The 19747-nt window shown below is 47.3% G+C and overlaps 1 protein-coding gene across 5 annotated transcripts in view; it reads right to left on the minus strand.

Annotated features, from left to right (window-relative positions):
* Positions 1-19747, minus strand: part of Numa1 (nuclear mitotic apparatus protein 1) — a 79197-nt gene that overhangs the window by 11782 nt on the left and 47668 nt on the right. For all 5 annotated transcript variants that reach the window (XM_052156279.1, XM_052156296.1, XM_052156259.1 and 2 more), the window contains exons 3-14: positions 18998-19083; positions 11596-11675; positions 10468-10550; positions 9171-9251; positions 8539-8626; positions 7116-7233; positions 6145-6302; positions 5791-5908; positions 5586-5703; positions 5149-5289; positions 3594-3716; positions 143-3493 (exon numbers count right to left, since the gene is read on the minus strand). In XM_052156279.1, coding sequence (XP_052012239.1) covers positions 143-3493; positions 3594-3716; positions 5149-5289; positions 5586-5703; positions 5791-5908; positions 6145-6302; positions 7116-7233; positions 8539-8626; positions 9171-9251; positions 10468-10550; positions 11596-11675; positions 18998-19083 — 4545 coding nt within the window. The remainder of the gene's footprint in view (positions 1-142; positions 3494-3593; positions 3717-5148; positions 5290-5585; positions 5704-5790; positions 5909-6144; positions 6303-7115; positions 7234-8538; positions 8627-9170; positions 9252-10467; positions 10551-11595; positions 11676-18997; positions 19084-19747) is intronic.

The raw sequence follows: 19747 nt of genomic DNA on the forward strand, positions 1-19747 counted from the left end.
GGTCAAATTTGGGATTCTACTGGTCACTTTTCTTTTTCTGCTACTCAGTGAACAAAGTCAGGAAGGCTACTGTAGTATAGATCTGGGATGGGGGGCAAGAGGAGGGCTACAGAATGCAGAGCGCATAGGAGGAACACCTTACCTGGGCAGTGAGTTTCTGCCTCTCTTCTTGGAACCTCTGCCTTTCCTCCAGGACCTTCGCCTTGGCACCTTCGTACTTGGCGGTCATCACCTCCAGCTGCCGGGTAGTACTCTGTGCTTCCTGCCGCATTTCAGCCAGGTGGGTCTCGGCATCAGTACGCACAGCAGCCAACTCCTGGACATGCTTCTCCCGGGCTTCATCTAGCTCTACTTCCAGAAACTGCCGGCCAAGGCTGGCCCGCTCTCCCAGCCCCCGGTTCTCCTCTGCTAGCAGGCCATGGGCCGTCTTCAGCATGCTCAGCTGCTCTGCATAGCTGGCCTTCTCTGCCCGCAGCTGCTGGGCCGCTCGCTCCTGCTCGACAATCTTCTGCCGCAAAGATCCTAGCTCTCCAAGCTCTCGCTGGGCCCGCATTAGCTCTGCCTGGAGCCCACCAGCTGCCTGCTTGCTCTGCTCTATCTCCTCCCGGAAGCGCTTCTCAGCAGCCGCCTGCTCGGCCTGCAGCTGCTGACAAAGGTGCTTGGCTGGCAACAGCTCGCTCACCAGGGCCTGGGTGCTGGTATGCTCCAGCTGCAGGGCAGAGAGAGCTTGCTCCTTTTGGAAAAACTTCTCCTGCCAGGCCTTTAATTCTTGGCCCAATTCCTCAGCTCGCTCTGCTTGTGAGGCCAGCTCCTGCCGCAAGTTCTCCGAAACTACCCGCTGTTTCTCCATCTCTTCCCGGAGGCTGTGTACCTCCTCTCGCAGAGCTGAGCTGCGCTCCGCTGCTCTGGCACTATTGCTGGCTGTTTCTACTTGAAGCAGGCGCAGCCTCTCTTCCAGCTTCTGGCTCTTCTCGGACTCAGCTACAACCAGGCGCTTCAACTCCTTGCTTTCCCCTTCTTTTTCTAGGACTTGGCGATTTAGGATGGATACTTCTTCTTCCAGGCTGCTGATAAGACTGCTTTTTCTCTCAGCTTCCTGCTGGCTGCGGGCTACCTGGGCCTTCCACTCTTCCTCAGCTTTGCTATGGTCCTGGGCCTTAGCACGGAGGGCCTGCAGCTCTCTCTGAGCTGCAGCTGAGGCAGCCTGAGTATGCCCTAGCTCTCGAGCCTTCTCTTCTAACTGGCCCTGCAGTGTCTCCAGAGCTTTGTCGTGCTCAGCCCGGCAAGCACGCTCAGACTCCAGGCTGTGTGTCAGGCCTTCAACCTGCTGCTGCCGCTCCTGACACTGCTGCTCTAGCTTACTGATCTCTGCCCGAAGTGCCTCCAACTCAGGGCCTGCTGCCTCTGCCTTTGCCACCGTCTCCAACTGGGTTCCTGGGTCAGAAGCATCCTCTCCACAGGTACCCTCTGTGGGGCGCCCCTTTTCTTTCTTGACTAACTGTATTTTCAGCTGTTCCAAAGTCTGCTGAAGCTCCTTCAGCTCTGCTCTCTGAGCTGCCTCTTGTGCACGAAGGTTGGCAAGCTCTTGGTCTTTCCCTTCCTTCTCTGTCTGGGCCCGGGCCAGTGCTTCTTGTAGGGCAGTACACTCCACACGCTGCTCATTGAGGGCGTTCTGCAGCCGTGTCTCCAGCTCGGCCTTGGCGGCCTTCTCCTGAGCCAGGTCAGCCTGGGCCTGGCCCCGCTCCTGGGTAAGCCGTGCGACCTCCCTCTCCTGCCGCCCACACTCCTCATGCTGCTGGTCCTGGCTCCTTAGCAGTGCTGCCCGCAGCCTCTCCAGTTCACCGCCCATTTGCTCGGCTTCCTGCTCTATAGCCGTTAGTGCGGCTTGTGTGCTAGAGAATGGCCGTCCCTGCTGCTCTCCTAGCCAGTCAGATCCCCTGTTTGCAGCTCTCGGAGGCTCTCTGGGCAGCTCAGGTGAGGCTGTTTCCTGCTGCTCTCTTGCCTTGGGCACCAAGGCCTTCAGGCAGGCCACCTCCTTGTTAGTGGCAGCCATCTTCTCCTGCAGAGCTGAGAGATCGTCTACCAGCTTCTGTGCTCTAACTTCTTTCTCCTGGAGGGCTTTGGCCAGCCTGGCATGAAGCTGGGCTAGCTGACTCTGCTGCTGGCCTGTCGGGCCTTCATTGGGGGACCCTACTGCCTCCTCCTGGACCTCTGGGCCACTCGTCTCCCCTTTCAAAGCCATCAGCTGTTCCTGGAGCATGGCCCCATACCTTGCCTCCTCTTGCTGTCTAGCTTCAAGCCGCTTCTGCCAGCTCTCAACCTCCCTAAGGAGCTGCTCACACTCGCTGGCAGCTCTGCTCTGGGATGCTGTGGCCTCTGCCAGTTCACGCCGCAAGGCTGCAGTCTCAGCCTGACGAGCCTCTTCAAGCTGCAGAAAGCGGGCCTCGAGCCCCTTCCGCCCAGCCTTCTCTTGCTCTAACTCCTTCCGTTCCTGCTCCCGCTGCTCCATCAGGCTTCGAGACTCTGCCTCCATCTCAGTGACACAGCGCTGCTGCTCCTTCAGGGCATCCGCAGCCCTGCGTTTCTCTTCTTCAAGGCTGCCTTTGGTAATCTTCAAAGTCTCCTCAAGGGCCTGGAGCTGCTCCTGGAGCTGGACCTTCTCCTGAACTACCTGTTCTCTCTCAGTTGCTTTCTGCTGCTCAGCCTTCAGCTGGGCCTCTAGCTCTGTCACATGAGCTTGGGCCTGATGCTGTTCCTGGCGGGCAGCTTCAATGCAGGCATGGAGCTCTCCTATCTTCTGGCTCAGCTCTGCCTTTTCCCGCTGGGCCTGTGTGACCGAGGTCTGCGCACTGTCCCTGGCTTCATTAGCAGCCTGAAGTTGCTGCTGCAGACTCTCCAGCTTGGCATCCTTCTCCTTCTCCAACGTTTCTAACTGCTGGCGAGCAGTATCCCGTTCTCTTAGAGAGGCCTCTCGAGCCTCAACAGCGATGGCCAGTTGCTGGGCCTGCTCCTGTCTGGTTGCCTCCTGCTCCTTGGCTGTGGCTTCCAATTGCTGCTCCTTGAGCTTCAGGCTGCTGCTCAGCTGCTCCACCTGCTGGCGGAGGCCCTGGGCAGCCTCTTCTTGCTCTCGCAGGGTCTGTAACATCTGAGCCTGTTCCTTTTTGGCCTGTTCTTTCAGGCTGGCCAGCTCTTGATCCTGCTGCTGCAGGGTGGCATTAAGTGAGGTCACAGAGGCCAGCTGTGCAGTGAGCTGAGCCCCCTGAGTCTGGGAGGCTTGCTCTAGCTCCTTGTTGGCCTGGCTGAGGTTAGAGACGGAGCCCTGCAGGTCAGCAATCAAGCTGGCCAGCTGTTGCTTTTCTTCGTCAAAGCGGCTCCGCTCAGCCAGCAGCTGGGCTTCCTGTTTGCCACGTTCACACTCCAGAGTCTCTACACGTGCCTGAAGCTGGGTATTGTCTGTGGCAAGTTTGGCTGCCTCTTGCTTCAGGGTGTCCAGCTGTTGGCATAAAGAGACAAAATGGGAACCAACCCTATCAAAGAACACCAAGAATCAACCCTATCAAATTGCCTTGCTGACTGTTTCTGTCTATGCCTACCTGCAAGGCGTCACTCAGTACCTCACCCTTCTCCAGGGCTGGGCTCTCCTGCAGCCGAGTTGCTTGATCTTCTAGATGGGAAAGCTTTCCCTGAAGGATTTCATTCTTCTCTTCAAGACATTTCTTGGAGTAAGCAAGAAACCCGTGTAAACAGAGAAGTCGAACAGTCACCAGAGACCCAATCATCTTGTCCCCTAGGTTTCCCTTTGCCCTGGCTCATGAGAAAATCCTCAGAAACCATGGGTCTGAGCTGGGAGTAAGTAAGGGATCCCCAAAACTCAAGAAACTGAGACATGAAAATGAAGAGTTCAAAAATCAACCCGTGCTCCCCAGATTCTCCATCAACAATGGACTTCCAGAAAACTTGACTTTCTACTCCAAATTGCATTCATAAATTTAAGTAAAAATGTGTAAAGCCTACTTACCATGTGGCCTTCCTCAGACAAGCCTTGACTCTGACACTACCCAAATGCTTAAAAAACAACCCCGGGCATCTGCGCCGTCTAGCCTCATCTGCCCAGCCTGACATTTACCCCCCAAGCCCCCCCTCGCCCCCCCCACCCCCCCACCCCCACCCCCCCCGTCAATTGTGTGCACAAGGCAGCATGATGGATATGTTCTGACCTCCTGACCCACTCACGGGGCTCCCAGGGATTCTCCACTGTCCCTTTTACTGCTCATGATTCCAGACTCTAAGTGACATGCCCAAGAGCTCCTAGGTTAGGAAGTGGCAGGCTGAGCTCTCAGTAACAACAGTGATGCAGATGAGCATCCCTAGTCTGAAATGTAGAATCTAACAATCCCAAACCCAAAATTTTCTGAGCTACAAACAAGATAGCAAAATGAGTTTTAAAAATTTAACAAATCAGCCAGGCATGGTGGCGCACGCCTATAATCCCAGCACTTGGGAAACAGAGGCAGGCGGATTTCTGAGTTCGAGGCCAGCCTGGTCTACAGAGAGTTCCAAGACAGCCAGGGCTACACAGAGAAACCCTGTCTTGAAAAACAAACAAAAAAACCACACACAAAAAAAAAAAAAAGAAAAAAGAAAAAAAGAAAAAAATTAAACATCATTGTGGCAGAAACTTGTAACTCTGGCACACAAGAAACAAAGACTGGAGGACGGAGTCCAAAGCAAGCTTGAGCTATAGGGCTAGGCTACTTTAAAAAAACAAAAGTTCAGAGTGATTTAGATGGTAGAATAATGGATGAGCAACTTATAATGTCTTTGCAAATATTCCAGAATGAAAAAATCTCTCTCATAAATACTTTTGACATCAAGCATTTCAGCAAAGAAACCCAACCTGAAATCACAACTAATTCACTAAGAGCTTATGAGTTGCCCTTCAATCACACACTAGTTAAAAAGAGCATCAGTCCCCTAAGAGACTAACTTTTCCAAGACCCACACAGCACATCACAGAGTTCATAGGCACACTGCACTCAACCTATTACACACACTCCCAGGCCCTGAGAAGGCAGCTCATCACTCCAGGACGCAGCAGATCGGTGAACCACATGAGGAAACATGACCAGCCCCAGAGCCCAGGGTTACCTTATCTTGGAGGGCTGTGCTGAGCTCCTTTTCCAGATGAGCCTGCTTCTCTGCCCACTCCTGAGAAGCCTTGCTGTGCTCCTCTATCAGGTCGTTGAATGCACCCTGCAGTTGTTGCAAGTGGTTTGCAAACTCTCGCACCTAAGATGTAAGCAGGGTGAGAAGTTGGCACCTCTCCAGAAATTCCTTGAAACCCCAGACCTTAGGGCCTCCAATAATTCTTCCCCACCTTCAATCCAATCACAGCCAATTACATCTCTCAGTCAGAAACACACATCATCAGTTAGAGCTGCCTGAGCATCTTCCAGGAACCAGTAACAAGGAAAGGGACTGAAGCCCAAAGCCAGGTTCTAGACAGTCTTCTCAACCTTCTTGAGGAAACCTCCAGACTATCTCAGCCCTGAGTGGCCTCTGTGTACAGCCAGCCAGCCACTCACCTTAAAGGAAAGGTCTCCATTCTCTTCAGAAAGCTGGGTAATCTTTCGATCCATCTGGTTCTTCTCGGTCTTCAGATTCTGACACTGCTTCAAAGTCTCATGCAGCCGCACAGTGAGGCTGCCAGGAGAGGAACTGTGAGGAGGGTGTGGTCCCCACCCAGCCAGCAGGGACTGGATGCTGGAAGGATGGCAGGGAGAGGCATACCTTTCATTCTTGCCACGGAGCTCCTCAAGCTCACTGGGCTCCTGGGAGCTGGCTGCCTGCTTCTCATTCAGCAGAGCCAGGTGATCAATGCGTTGCTGCATCGTGGCAATCTGCGCATCTGCCCAGGCCAGGGAGGAGACAGTCAGCAAAGAACCAGGGGAGAGAAGACAGCAAAGGAGGCACAGTATCCGTGCCACAGAAAAGGGACATGGGACAAGAACTGAATCCAGTGTCTAGCAGGTCAGACTGACATTTGTGCCAGCAATGAGCGTGAAACTCCACTGTCAACAGAAGGGATATCACGGCAGGCAAAGCTGTCACCAGGGCTTCCCAAACACTCTGTCAGGTACCTACCTTTCTCAGTGAGGAGCTTGAGGCTCTCAGACAGCTCTAGTTCCAGCTCATCTCTGTGGCTCCTCTCATCTGCCAGCTGCTTCTTCAGACGTCTCATCTGGAACTGTGGGGTGTGCAGTATGTCGCCAATAGGGGAGGATGGAGAACCTGAGAGGAAGCTAAGGAAGAAGGAGATGGCAAAGACGCCAGGGTAAGAGTCTAAGGTCTGAAGTAACCAGCAGCAGCTGGGGGTGAGGCAGCACCAGGGACCGAAACAAACACTGGCTTGGAGGCCACTGTGCCTGGGTTCTTTTTCTGCCAGGCTACCTCATGTCTCAGGACCTGGAGAACCTTTTCTTCTCCCTCTTCCATGCCTTGATTTCCTGGCTTAAGAATGCAAACATACAGCCGGGCGGTGGTGGCGCACGCCTGTGATCCCAGCACTCTGGGAGGCAGAGGCAGGCGGATTTCTGAGTTCGAGGCCAGCTTGGTCTACAGAGTGAGTTACAGGACAGCTAAGCTATACAGAGAAACCCTGTCTCAAAAAAAAAAAAAAAAAAAAAAAAAGAATGCAAACATACATGGGGGCTGGAGTCATGGCTCAGCGGTTAAGAGCACTGACTGCTCTTCTGAAGGTCCTGAGTTCAAATCCCAGCAACCACATGGTGGCTCACAACCATCCATAATGAGATCTGCTGCCCTCTTCTGGTGTGTCTGAAGACAGCTACAGTGTACTTACATATAATAAATAAATAAATCTTTAAAAAAAAAAAAAAAGAATGCAAACCTGTATTTTCCAAGGAAGAAGAATTACCATAAACAGGGCCCTATTCTTGAGGGAAGGCTAACATGACAAATAACAACAAATCTACACACCCTCAAAGCAATTCCTACTGGTATAAAAGGCGGACTAGCAGCTCAGCCTTTAGTATCCAAGGTCCAACTAGAAGGATGTGAAGCCACCAACCTAAGGAGACAGGCCCAAGACATACTTGTTCTCACTGGAAGATGAAGCAATCCTCTGTATTTCTAGGAAGCGAATCTTCTTCTTGGCCTGGTGGCTGGGTGGAGAAAGCTCTTCAGAAAGGGTGCTGGCATAGGTGTAAGGAACTACAGGTACGAAGCAGACAAACCATGAACAGTAAGAGGGTGAACAGCTCTTCACCTTCTCATAACAGACAGTCTACCTTAGTGTGACTCTACAGAAGACACTCCCAGGCAAGCTAAATAGGCAATTCCTAGGCAGACCCTGAACAATCAGAACAAGGTCTTTAATTAAAATCAAGGTGCAGGGCTTCCACTTCCTCAAAGAAAGGTATTCAAATGAGCATGGTGGAGTGAGGAAGTTCCCCTCATACTCAGACGCTAGAACGAGCCAAATGCTGCAAAGGCCATGAGAGCGATACCAGCACCAAGTCCGCCCCAGACCTGAAGAACCTGTGTCTGCGCCACCGCTTCTGTGGAACACGTTCCCACCCCTAGCTCTCATATCACCAAGGTATAAAATACTCTCTCTCTAGGGCTTTCTTATCTCTAACCACCCCTCTTCTCTCTCTTCCCAGAGATTTGATGGGCCTTCTCTGCTCTGCCAACAGTGCCTACAGATTCAATGGCTGACAAGCTGACCTGCAAATCTGCATCTGACTCAGAGAACTTTCTTATATCCTAGACACCCGTTCTTAACGTCTTTTCCTCATGAACCTGAACATGAAGAATCCCAAGTTCAACAGCCAGAAAAGAACTTGCCCAGAACTATGGCTCAGAGACTCAGTAGCAGCACCTGACCTGCTCAAGAGACATGGAGAACTCTCTCTGCAAGACATTTAACATATCTACATTCAGTCCCCATACTTTAGCCTTCCTGGGTTTTATGTACCTGACTCCTACCTAGAATACAAGCTGCATAAAGGGAAACCTTTTTCAAGATTTCCAAAAGATGTTTAACTTCAAAGCCTACAGTTTAAAAGACAAAAAAAATAAGGGTATGGAGTGGCAGCTTAGCAGTTCAAGCACATCCAAGTTCAATTCCCATCACCCACATGAAGGCTCATAACTGTAAATTGTCACTAATTCCAAGGAATCCAATGCCCTCTTCTGGCCTCTGTGGGCACCAGGCACACACTAGGTGTTCAGACACACATGCAGTCAAGACACCTATCTATAAGATAAAGTAAAATAAAAACAAGTAAAAGGCAATGTGAGAAGTGGGAGCCAAGGTCACCCAGATGCAGATCACTTACAAGTGTCCTCAGAGCTGCCACCAAACAGCACGGAGCCACTCCAGAAGGTCTAAGGTGTTAGCACATGGCTCAGAGATCCCCTTCCATCACACGTGACTCCCGCCACGCTGAGGTCAGAGGATCCCAGTAGTCCTTCGCTCAGAGAGAATGGATCCTCACAAGTGGGCCTACTCACCTTTCTCCAAGAAATTCTCTAAGTCCTCAGTAAGGTTTAGCGAGTCCTCATGATCCAGCATAAACTTCAGGATGACAGCTAACTCAGCCTGTGCCACAGGGAGAGAAAAGCATCACTGTGGTGCTGGGAACGGCTCTGAAGGGGGAGCTCAGGACCTATCCCAGCAGTGCCAACCCCAGGGCCTGTGGGATCCTCTTTAACCCATAAAGCTGAAGCCCCACGCACGCACGCACGCACGCACAGTCTGCCCACAACACTCTGGCTCTGCTTATTCTTCCCCGACCAGAAAACCTTTACACACCACTCTGCTGGCTTCTTGCTAATAACTCCTGCTAGAGGAAGAGTAAGCGGAGTGGCAAGGCTGCACAGATAAGGGGCTGCGAATCTACAGTCTCCACATACTGGAAAGTTCAAAGCATGTACACTCAACACTGAGGGGTCACATTACCGGCAATATCATTTCCTTATTTCTACTTAAACATTTTCTGCTTTTTGTTTTTTAAACAATGAATGGCTGTCAATATTACAAACATTACATTTTTAGAGAATAATAATTTTTATTTAAAGAGAAACGTTTGGGTGAAGGAAGCCCTGGCTGGGCTGGCAAGTGGGACGGGAGCACATAAGCCTACCTGAACCCCATATTCAAACTGCTCCCAGTCCCGGAGGTTCCTGGAGCTCATGGTGGACTGATACAAAAACAGCATCACCATCTACAAGCCAAACAAAGGTGCAGTGACCGCGTGCAGTGCATCTCTTTCTGGTGTTCCCACGTGAACTGCTTTGAGTTAGTCTCTTTTAGAAGTTCTATTAGTAGTCCCAAGTCATCATCCTTAATAGTCCCAGGCAGAGAGATGGCTCAGTGGTTTAGATCCCTGGCTCTTCTACTCTTCTAGAGGACCCAGATTCAATTCCCAGCAGCCACATGAGCGCTCCTAGATGTCTGTAACTCCAATTCTAGGGATCTTTATTTTTTTTAAAGATTTATTTATTTATTTTATGTATATGAATACACTGAAGCTGTACAGATGGTTGTGAGCCCTCATGTGGTTGCTGGGAATTGAACTCAGGACCTCTGCTCACTCTGGCACAAGGATTTATTCATTATTATATGTAAGTACACTGTAGCTGTCTTTAGACACACCAGAAGAGGGTGTCAGATCTCGTTATGGATGGTTGTGAGCCATAATGTAGTTGCTGAGATTTGAACTCAGGACCTTCAGAAAAGCAGTCAGTGCTCTTACCCGCTGAGCCATCTCTCCAGCCCGTTCCAGGGATCTTACTCTTCACTCTCGCATAGACATACATGCAGGCAAAACACCAATGCACATAAAAATAAATCTTTAAAGAAAGAGACACCTTTTTTTCCAAAATAAATCCAAGGGTTCACCAGGCAGTGGTGACTCACAACTTTAATCCCAGCACTTAGAGGCAAAGGCAGTGGATCTCTGAGTCTGAAGTCAGCCTAGAGTTCTATGACAGCCAGAGATACACAGAGAAACCCTGTTTTAGGGATGAGGATCACGATAACAATAATAAAATAAATTCAAGTGCTTAATAATGCTCATAGTGCAAAAAGACAGGTGCCACAATTTCGTCACAGCTGAATTTCTCAATTTATGGAATTATGAGCATAAAACTTAAGGGATTATTCTCAATAGACCAGCACCCAGAAGAGAAATGAAGTCAACTAAGCTTGAAAGAAAAATCCGAGGACCACTGAGCGAGAACCAACCCTCCATCCTGGGTATCAGTGTTGGTCAAGTAAAGCTGTTTGTCAAAGATCATGGGCTTACAGAATCCTTAGACAAAAATGGCCTCTGACTCAGCCAACTGTCTGCCCTTGCCTCTACATTTAAAGAAGCCCAGAAAGAAAGCACGACACTCCTCCATGTTCTCTGCCACTCAAGTCCAGAATCTCACAGGTACCTTGGCCAGTTCCATCTCTGACCCCTCCATCACTTTCTGCACAGACACCAGGCATTGTGTAGATGAAGGGTGTCTCCGATTTTCTGCAATGACAACCATGTAGCAAACACTAAACTCTCAAAATCTTCAACTTCAGAAACAGAAGCAGTCTCCAAGGAGACTACCAGACAAAGGGCCCCTTATTCTTAATGCTTGCATGTGCGCTCGCGCTCTCTCTCTCTCTCTCTCTCTCTCTCTCTCTCTCTCCTCACCTGCCTATGTTTCCTCCTGAAGTCAGTTCTACTTTGGGGCAGCCCAAGTGCTCCACGGGTAGTATCAGAAGAAAGCTGCTAGGGCATTAGCAATAATAATTCTGGCTAACCTATCTGTCAGCTCATCAGCTCCCTCCTTAGCTCCATGGAAGGAGCCAGAGATATGAAATCATTCTAGAGTCCTGTCTCAACAAAGGCTGAAGAGAAGGTCTAAAGTGAGTCCAGTAAGAGTAACTGAGGACACTGTGCCCTTATGTTGCCAGAGCTGTTTCACAGTAGGGACAAATTTCACCTGCCCTATAAGTCTCTTGATGTAGAAATAGCTGGCAAGCAGCTCAATGTTAAAGATTTTGTATCTGCATTACAAAAATGACCAGGGAATGGGAGCTGAAATGCTCTCTCCCCCACGTGTCACAAACATTCTTATTTAATCCTTCCGCTAACGTAATGAGCAATTATTATTTCCACAATACACAGGCAAGAAAGCCTATGTCTAAAAACACTGGCCCCCTGCCCTTTACCTTGAATGTAAGCAATTACCTAAGAATAGTATTTTTCTTGCAAGAGAAAGGAGTTTTCTTGTAAGGGAAACATGAATCCTTTTCTTTCCTTTCTCTTTAAAATAGGGAGAACTTTGGTATCACCAAAGTGGTATAAACCCTTTGATCTATTTGGACCTGACATAGACTCTTGGACTGAAGAGACATTTTTCTTAAAAATATGCTGGTCGTGAAGGCATCTCAAGACCCAGGAAGGCTGACACAGATGTCTGTCTTTCTGCTGGAGTTCGGGATCCTAACCTTTTTGCAGCCAGACACCTATGACTGAGTCCCCAAGTCCCAGGAACTGGAGCTGTCCAGCCAGTTAAGATACTTACTCTGTAGAAAACTGCAAACAAAGTCTACTCTTTCTGGTAGTGGCTGCTGTAGGATTTGTTGCCCCTCTTTAGTGTCATGGCTAAAACAAACAAAAAGCAAACATTAGGACAAGAGTCCTCAGCTACTTGTGCCTCCCTGCTCCCCACTGCCCCCTCCCTGCTCCCCACAGCCCCCTCCCTTTCAGGCCCAGTCTGATGAACATGTATGGCGGATGAGAATGCAGACTTAGAGCATGGGTTCCTTCTATAAAACGTGGCACTCTGCTAAGCCACTTGCAATACAACAAAGTTTTATGGAAAAGAGCTGGGAGAAAATGGCAAAATGAACAGAAAGCTATGTTAAACAGCCTAGAGTGGTTCAACTCTAACATGTCAGAAGACATGGGAAACATGGCTAGAGTAGAACGGGAGAGGCCCATGGGAAGAGAAAACAGGGCCAGTATCTAAAACAAAATGGGTGAAGCCAAGGCTCTGAAGCGGCAGTTCCACACTCCACAGTAGGCACAGGAAGAAAAGGCTGAAGACTCAAAGAGGTGGTGCTAAGAAGCAATCGTTCGTGATGAACATCCTTGCCTTCCCCACACTGTCCAACAGCCAATGCATAGAAGAGAGAAACAAGGGAGAGAGTGTGATGATTTGTATATGTTTGGTCCAAAGAGTGGCACTATGAGGAGGTGTGCCCTTGTTGCAGTAGGTCTCACTGTGGGCATGGGCTTTAAGACCCTCTTCCTAGCTGCCTGGAAACAAATCTTCTAGCTGCCTGCAGAACAAGAAGTGTTAACTCGGCTTCTTTAGCCCCACATCTGCCTGGACGCTGGCTTCTTCCTGCCTTGATGATAATGGACTGAACTTCTCAGCCTATAAGCCAGCACCAATGAAATGTTGTCCTTTATAAGACTTGCCTTGGTCATGGTGTGTGTTCACAGCAGTAAAACCTTAACTAAGACAGAAGTTGGTACCAGGAACTAGGGTATTGTTATGATAGGCCTGACCATGCTTTTATTTGAAAGGATATGGATTTTGGGACTTCCGGATTTGGAAAGCAGTGTAATCCTTCAAGTGGGCTTAATGGGCTATCCTAGTAGGTATATGGAAGACTTTGTTGTTGAGAGTGATTTGAAAGGGGCAGACCAGGCCCAAGAGGTTTCAGTGGAGAAGAATTTCAGTATATTGTGTAGAAACTGTTTCTATGATATTTTGGTGAAGAAGGTGGCTGCTTTTAACCATTGTCTGAAGGGCCTCCCTGAGGCTAAGGTGAAGAGATTTAGATTAATTGCTTTGAAAAAGGAAGTCTCAAAACAGCCTGCTCTTAATTCTGTTGCGTAGTTACTAAAGTTAGTTCTTATGAAGTGTTTTAATAAAAAGGAGCAATCTGAGAAAGGATACATATAAAATATATGGTTTGAATATTAAAGGGGAACCAGAAGTAAAATGGAGCTGAATCCTGTGTTCAAGGATATTAAATTGAATTAAGGAAGTGGTGACCTTGGGGCAAGATCCAGCATGGTAGTACAAGCCTACTCCCAGGGGACAACTCAAGCAGATCTGAGTTAAAGACCAGCCTAGAACAGAGCAAGTTCTAGGTGAAAAAAAACTTTAAGTCCAAGCTTGGTGGACCACACATTTAATCCCAGTGCTTAGGAGACAGGCATGCAGATCTCTGAGTTAAAAGTAGGTCTACAGAGCAAGTTCCAGGACAGCCAAGCTTAGGCAGGAAAGAAGTTGGAAAACAGAAAGCTGGTAATAATGGAATATAACAAGGTGACCATGTTTTGGCCACAGGAAGCAACAGAACTTGGAAGATTCACCATGTGGCTTTAGAGTTCAGAATAACTGAGACCGGATAACTGAGACAACTGATCCTGGTTAGCTGGAGCTGAGAGATTAGCAGTGATTAAGAAGAGACCGGCATCAGATCTCTAGATGGAATCTAGGAAGTGTTTTCTGAGAACACAAAAAAGCTGTGTTCTACAGGTAGTCAAGGTTGTACCTCACTCTGCAGCTGACTTGCCTTGGTCATGGTATCTGTTCATAGCAGTAAAACCATAACTAAGACCATAAAACTCATAATACTGTCCCTGGCATGAGTAAATCAGCATGGGACAGTCCTAGAGCCATGGCTGAACCTACTTGTTGCTATGTCCCACCCCAGTAAAACATTTCCTCATATTGTGGTGACCTCCATTCAAAAACTATTTTCATTGTGACTTCATAACTACAATTTTGCTACAATAATTGCTACTATTATGAATTGTAATATAAATATATAAGGTATCTCATATGCAACTCCCATAAAAGGATAATTCACCCCCAAGTGGTCACAATTCACAGACTGAGAACCACTTTCTTAGAGAAATACAGCCCATCCCAGACTGTTCAAGTCTCTCAACTATAAGGAAGCTGTTTAGAATGACAGCTATCTAACATCCATCACCCTCTTGGGTATAGAACTCAGATAACCACACAACTATACAACTCACAAACAACTGCCCATTCTAGCTGCTGATACAAATAGGGTACCTAGCATGTACCCTAGGACATCCATGATGACTTAATACTTGAGGGATGTTTTTAATTGAGGAGGTCAATATCAGTAAAACAAATATCATGCCCTTAAGGGAGGAAAAAGAAGTCAAGTTGAGTATGATGGCAAACATCTTTTCTCCCAGCACTCAGGTGGCAGAGGCAGGTGGATAGATCTCCATGATGGTCTACAACGAATGTTCCAGGCCAGAAAAGGCGACATAGTGAGACCCGTATCAAAGGAAACAAAGAAAGAAGAAAAAAAAGAAAAAGAAAAAGAAAGGGAAGGAAAGGAATAATAATAATCAGGCTTTTATACTAAATTTTGCTGCTCAAGTCTCAGAGCTATCAGAGAGAGAACAACCTGTTCACTTTAGACTGTGAACATATAGAAGATCAAAAGAAGGTGGATGGAGAGATGGCTCAGAGATTAAGAGCACCAACTGCTCTTCCAGAGGTCCTGAGTTCAATTCCCAGCAACCACATGGTGGCTCACATCCATCTGTCATAGGATCTGGTGCCCTCTTCTGGGGTGTCTGAAGACAGAAAAAAATCTTTTAAAACGAAAGATCAAGAGAGAAAATCCTTGTGAGCCGATGCCAATGCATTTTCCCCTTAAGTGAACAAACAAGCTGCCCAGTAGCCTGCCAATCTGCACTTCCTCCCTTAAAGAACAAGCCTTGGATTTAGAGCAGCACCAGGAGGATTATCAGCAAGGTGACAGTCACAGCATCCTAACTAAGAATGTCTGTTTCCTCTGTGTCATCTTGTATCTGACACGGAGTAAAGGCTAAGAGATCTTAATATCTGGTAGTCTAAGGCTAATCAGGCAGCACTCTACAACAGAAGACGGGTACTGAATTTCTCTTTTGAAAAAATTTCCTTGAAATGTAAATAAAGAATTAAAAAAAATATGAAAAAAAAAAAAAGAAAAAATTTCCTCCAGGAATAAACCTAGAGTGACTAAAACAGGGACAAATACATATGCTTACTTCTGGACTGTGGAGTAGGAGCTTCCTCACAGACGTTCTTCTGGAAGAGCAGAGGGATACTAATGATACTAGGAACTTCAGAAGGAACTCAGGAAGCTCACCAACAAGATCACCTCCTATCAGTTATATGAGCAGCACACAACGGCCAGAGTGGGAAAGAGACACTTTCCTGAAGGTGCTGGCAAACCGTGCGTGGAACTCACAAGATCCACTTTTGTCAAGTTGTCTGACACCCATGACACCCATAATAGCATGAACTCTTGGGTGGTGCAAGTTTCTGAGTCACCTGAGTGCTCCTATAAGTAACTAATAAGCTCTTGGATTCACCACAGAAGATGTGGTCTGTTACCAGCACCCTATCTGAGGTACATGGCCATTTTCGTGCATCTTCCCAGGAAAAGTTATACAACATGGACCACCTGCTGCTTTTACAAACAAGTCAAGGAAGTATATCTTTCCTTTTTCAAAAAAAGCTTTTTTGTGTATGGGTGTTTTGCCTGCATGCATGCCTATGCACCTTGAATGACTAGTGCCAACAGAGGTCAGAAAAAAAAATATCAAATCCCCTGGAATTGGAGTTACAGGACATGTGAGCCATCATGTGGGTGTTGGGAATTGAACCCAGTTTCTCTGGAAGATCAACGAACCAAAGCTCTTAGCCGCTGAGATGTCTCCAACCCAGAAATTAAGTTTTTCAAAAGCAAAACACTCCTTTTTTTTTTCTGGATTTGGTTTTTTCAAGACAGGGTTTCTCTGTATAGCCCTGGCTGTCCTGGAACTCACTCTATAGACCAGGGTGGCCTCGAACTCAGAAATCCGCCTGCCTCTGCCTCCCAGAGTGCTGGGATTGCAGGCGTGCGCCACCACCACCTGGCTGCAAACCACTCCTTTATCTATTCTGAATTAAAAAAAAACACACACACACACATTTACCCTAATGTATATTTTAACACAGAGGGTATTGTATCTTGTTGTTTGTTTTTTAATTATAGTAAAATTAAACAGTAGGAGCCAGGCGGTGGTGGCACATGCCTGTAATGTCAGCACTCTGGGAGGCAGAGGCAGGCAGATTTCTGAGTTCAAGGCCAGCCTGGCCTACAGAGCGAGTTCCAGGACAGACAGGGCTATACAGAGAAACCCTGTCTGGAAAAAACCAAATCCAAAAAAACCAAAAAATAAATTAAAAAAAAAATTAAACAGTAGGCTAGGTATTGCCAGTCTAATGGATTTATTCACCACTGATGACAGATGTTCAACTATTTATTGAACCACTTTAAAACAGTATTTTAGTGTATACATTTATATGTATATATAAAATATACATGTAGACAGATAGCTAGCCAGCCAGACTGGAACTTAACATGTAGACCAGGCTGTCCTAGAACTTAGAGAGATCTGCCTGCCTCTGCCTCATGAGTGCTGGGAAAATACTTATTTTAAGATTCATTTATTTTTAAGTGCATTGATGTTTTGCCTGCATGCATGTCTATATAAGGGTACCAGATCCCCTGGAATTGGAGTTACAGATAGCTGTGAGCTGTCACGTGGTTCTGGGAATTGAACCCGTCCTCTGGAAGAGCAACCAGAGCTCTTAACCTCTGAGTCATCTCTCCAGCCCAAAGAATTTTAAAGACTTAGTTTATGTGAACTACATATATGTGTGTAAGTTTATGAACAAATGTGTGCAAAAGCATGTACCTGTGTGCAAGCAGAAGTTAGGAGCAGCCTGGATTCCACAAAACTGAAGTTAAAGTCATTTTTAGGGTGCCTGAGTTACATGACTGCTGGGATCTGAATTCCAGTGTTCATGACTGGTCAACAAGTACTCTTACTGCTGGACTGCCTAGCTCTCCTGCCCTCTTAATCTAACAATTTTTTTAAAGGATCTGCCAACTGCTACTTTATTGGTGGTATGTAACCTTACCTATATAAGGCACCCTTGCAAAAAGGGTGGTCTACAGAGTGCGTTCTGGTCTATCAGCCAGCCTGGTCTACAGAGTGCGTTCCAGGACAGCCAGGGCTACACAGAGAAACCCTGTCTTGAAACCCCCCCCCCAAAAAAAAACAAAACCCCAAAAAAGGGTGTCTATCATCGTATAGGCAACAGATAAAGGCTAAAGCTGCGCCAAGGCAATACAGTGAACCAAAGCAGGACTCAGTACTTTCTCCAGGATCTAAATAACAGGATGAGAAAAGTGGAAGCAGGTGACAAACTGAGTGAGGAAAGAATTAGCTAGGCTACTGACAGAAGCTGGAGGTGGGGGAGACAGGTCTCTCTATTCATAGCTACCTGTCCCGGAACTATGCACACTAGGCTGGCCTTGACCTCACAGAGGGCCAACCTGCTTCTGTCTCCCAAGTACTGGGATTAAAGGTGTGTGCCACCATGCCCAGCTTAAAAGGTTATCCTCATGCTGCTCCACTCACCGGCAACTATCCTGCTTCAGCTTCTCAAGCAGCTGGAATGACAGAGCATATCAGCACAGCTAGCTTAATAAATAATCTTTACCATTAGGATAAAGAGTGTACTCAGGTATGATGCAAGTGTCTGTAATACTAGTACCTGGAGACAAGTTCAAGATCATACTTTGATGCATAGTCAGTTTGAGGTTAAAACTAAAAGAGACCCTGTCTGGGGGGTGGGGGGGGGGGAGAAGGAAGGAAAGAAGGAAGGGTGGGAGAATGAACAAAAAAACAAACCAACCACCCCCAACCATTTTGGATTTCAGTCTTCTAGCAATGGAGAATCACTGAAGGACTCACCACAAGCAAATGTTTTCTTAAAAAAAATAAAATAAAAAACAAATGGGTGGTGCTGGTGCATGTCTTTAACAAGCACTCTGGAGGCATAGTCAGGCAGAAATGAGTTTGAGGACATACTGGTCTACAGAGCAAATTCTAGGACAGCCAGGAACACAGTAAAAACCCTGTCTCGAAAAACCAAAGGAGACAGTAGAAGGGGGAAGAAAGAGTGGAGGAACAGGAGGAGGCGGAGGTGGAGGTGGAGGCAGCTGCACTGGCAGTGGCGGCAGTGACCTAACATAAGTCAGTAGTTGCTGAAATGTCCTGCCTGAGTAACTGGGTAAGAAAGTGGGAGTATTTAGGCCAAAGGTGTTTTTCTTCAAAGGAACCAAACAGGTACTGGTCAGAATCAGAAGTTATTTAAAAACCCTGTAAAATATCCCTACTCCTAACACCAAATTTCAAAGGATAAACCACTCTAGTAGGATTATCTGTACTGGGCTGCTCAACCTTATCCACTTAAACACACCTAGCTGAGCCAGGGAGAAGACTCAGTAGGTAAAAAGCAGTAGACACACAAGCCTCATATCCTGAGTTTAATCCCTACAACCCTTAATGGAAGGAGAGAACCAACTCCTGAAAGTTATCCTGACCTCCTCATCAATGCTGTGGCATACAAGCATCCATATTCACACATACACAAACACTCATTCTCTCTCTCTCTCTCTCTCTCTCTCTCTCTCTCTCTCTCTCTCTCACACACACACACACACACACATACTCATGCACTCACACACTGTCTCACACACTCACTCTCTCACACACACACACACATACACACACACATACTCACGCACTCAGTCTCACACACACGCTCACTCTCTGTCACACACACACACACACACACACACAAAAAAAATGAGATAGGGCCTTGAAAAGCCTTCTGTGTCAGAGAAGGAAGACTCTAGATGGGACAAGACTGAAACCTCTCCCATTTAGAGGCCTAGAGACTAGAAAGGTAAGGTCAGGGTGGTCAAGGTGCTCAGAGCTCATCTTTGAGCCCACTCACCCTTCTATTATCCCAATCCCACTGGCGTTCTGGCCAGTTCCTACCACTGGCTGAGGTCTGAAGAACACATACTCACATGGTGTTAATAATCTTGATGAAGATGTTGCAGTCCTGGAGCTGCAGCACTGTCTCCACAGGTTCAGCAACATGCAGGCTGTTCACCTACAACCCAAAGGGAAGAGTCTGGTGAAACTGCCAGAGGCATGCAGTTCACAGCACCCCAGAAGCCGGCACCATCTAATTCTCTAGCTGCTACATCTCCAGTGCTGGGGTTGCAAGCATACGTATGCTACAGCAAGCCGCCAAGATTCCTAATCTATACTCAGCCATGCAGCCCGTGAGTGGGCCCATACAGTCACCTACGACAAGCCCACTAGGAGAGCTTCCCCAGGGTCCAATGGAAAGCCCTGCACCCACAAGGTGAAGGAGACCTCCACTAGTGCATATGTGTACACGCTAAACTAATAAACAAGTGTAAAACAATAATTGTTTGTAAACATATGCTTTAGTCTGGAGGGAAGAGGAAGAAACAGTGAAAGAACAAAGTTGTTTTTTAAAAGAAAAAGTAGGAGAGGGAAAAGTTCTCAATTATGATCCAACTGCCTGTTCTTTTTAACACTACAAAATTCATCAATATTTCAAGAACACAAGATATTCAACAGCATTTATAGCTAAATTCTTTACGAGAGTCCATAAATTAATTCCACAGGCACTTGGGCTCAAATTCCCCTCTACCCCTGCTAATTAACTACATTCGTAGCACAAAGAAGGGAAGAAGACAAGGACCACTTAGGAATGAGGCTATCTCTAACAACTTCAGAAAGTG

The sequence above is a fragment of the Apodemus sylvaticus genome, chromosome 1 (assembly GCF_947179515.1).
Source record: "Apodemus sylvaticus chromosome 1, mApoSyl1.1, whole genome shotgun sequence".
Classification (NCBI taxonomy): Eukaryota; Metazoa; Chordata; class Mammalia; order Rodentia; family Muridae; genus Apodemus; species Apodemus sylvaticus.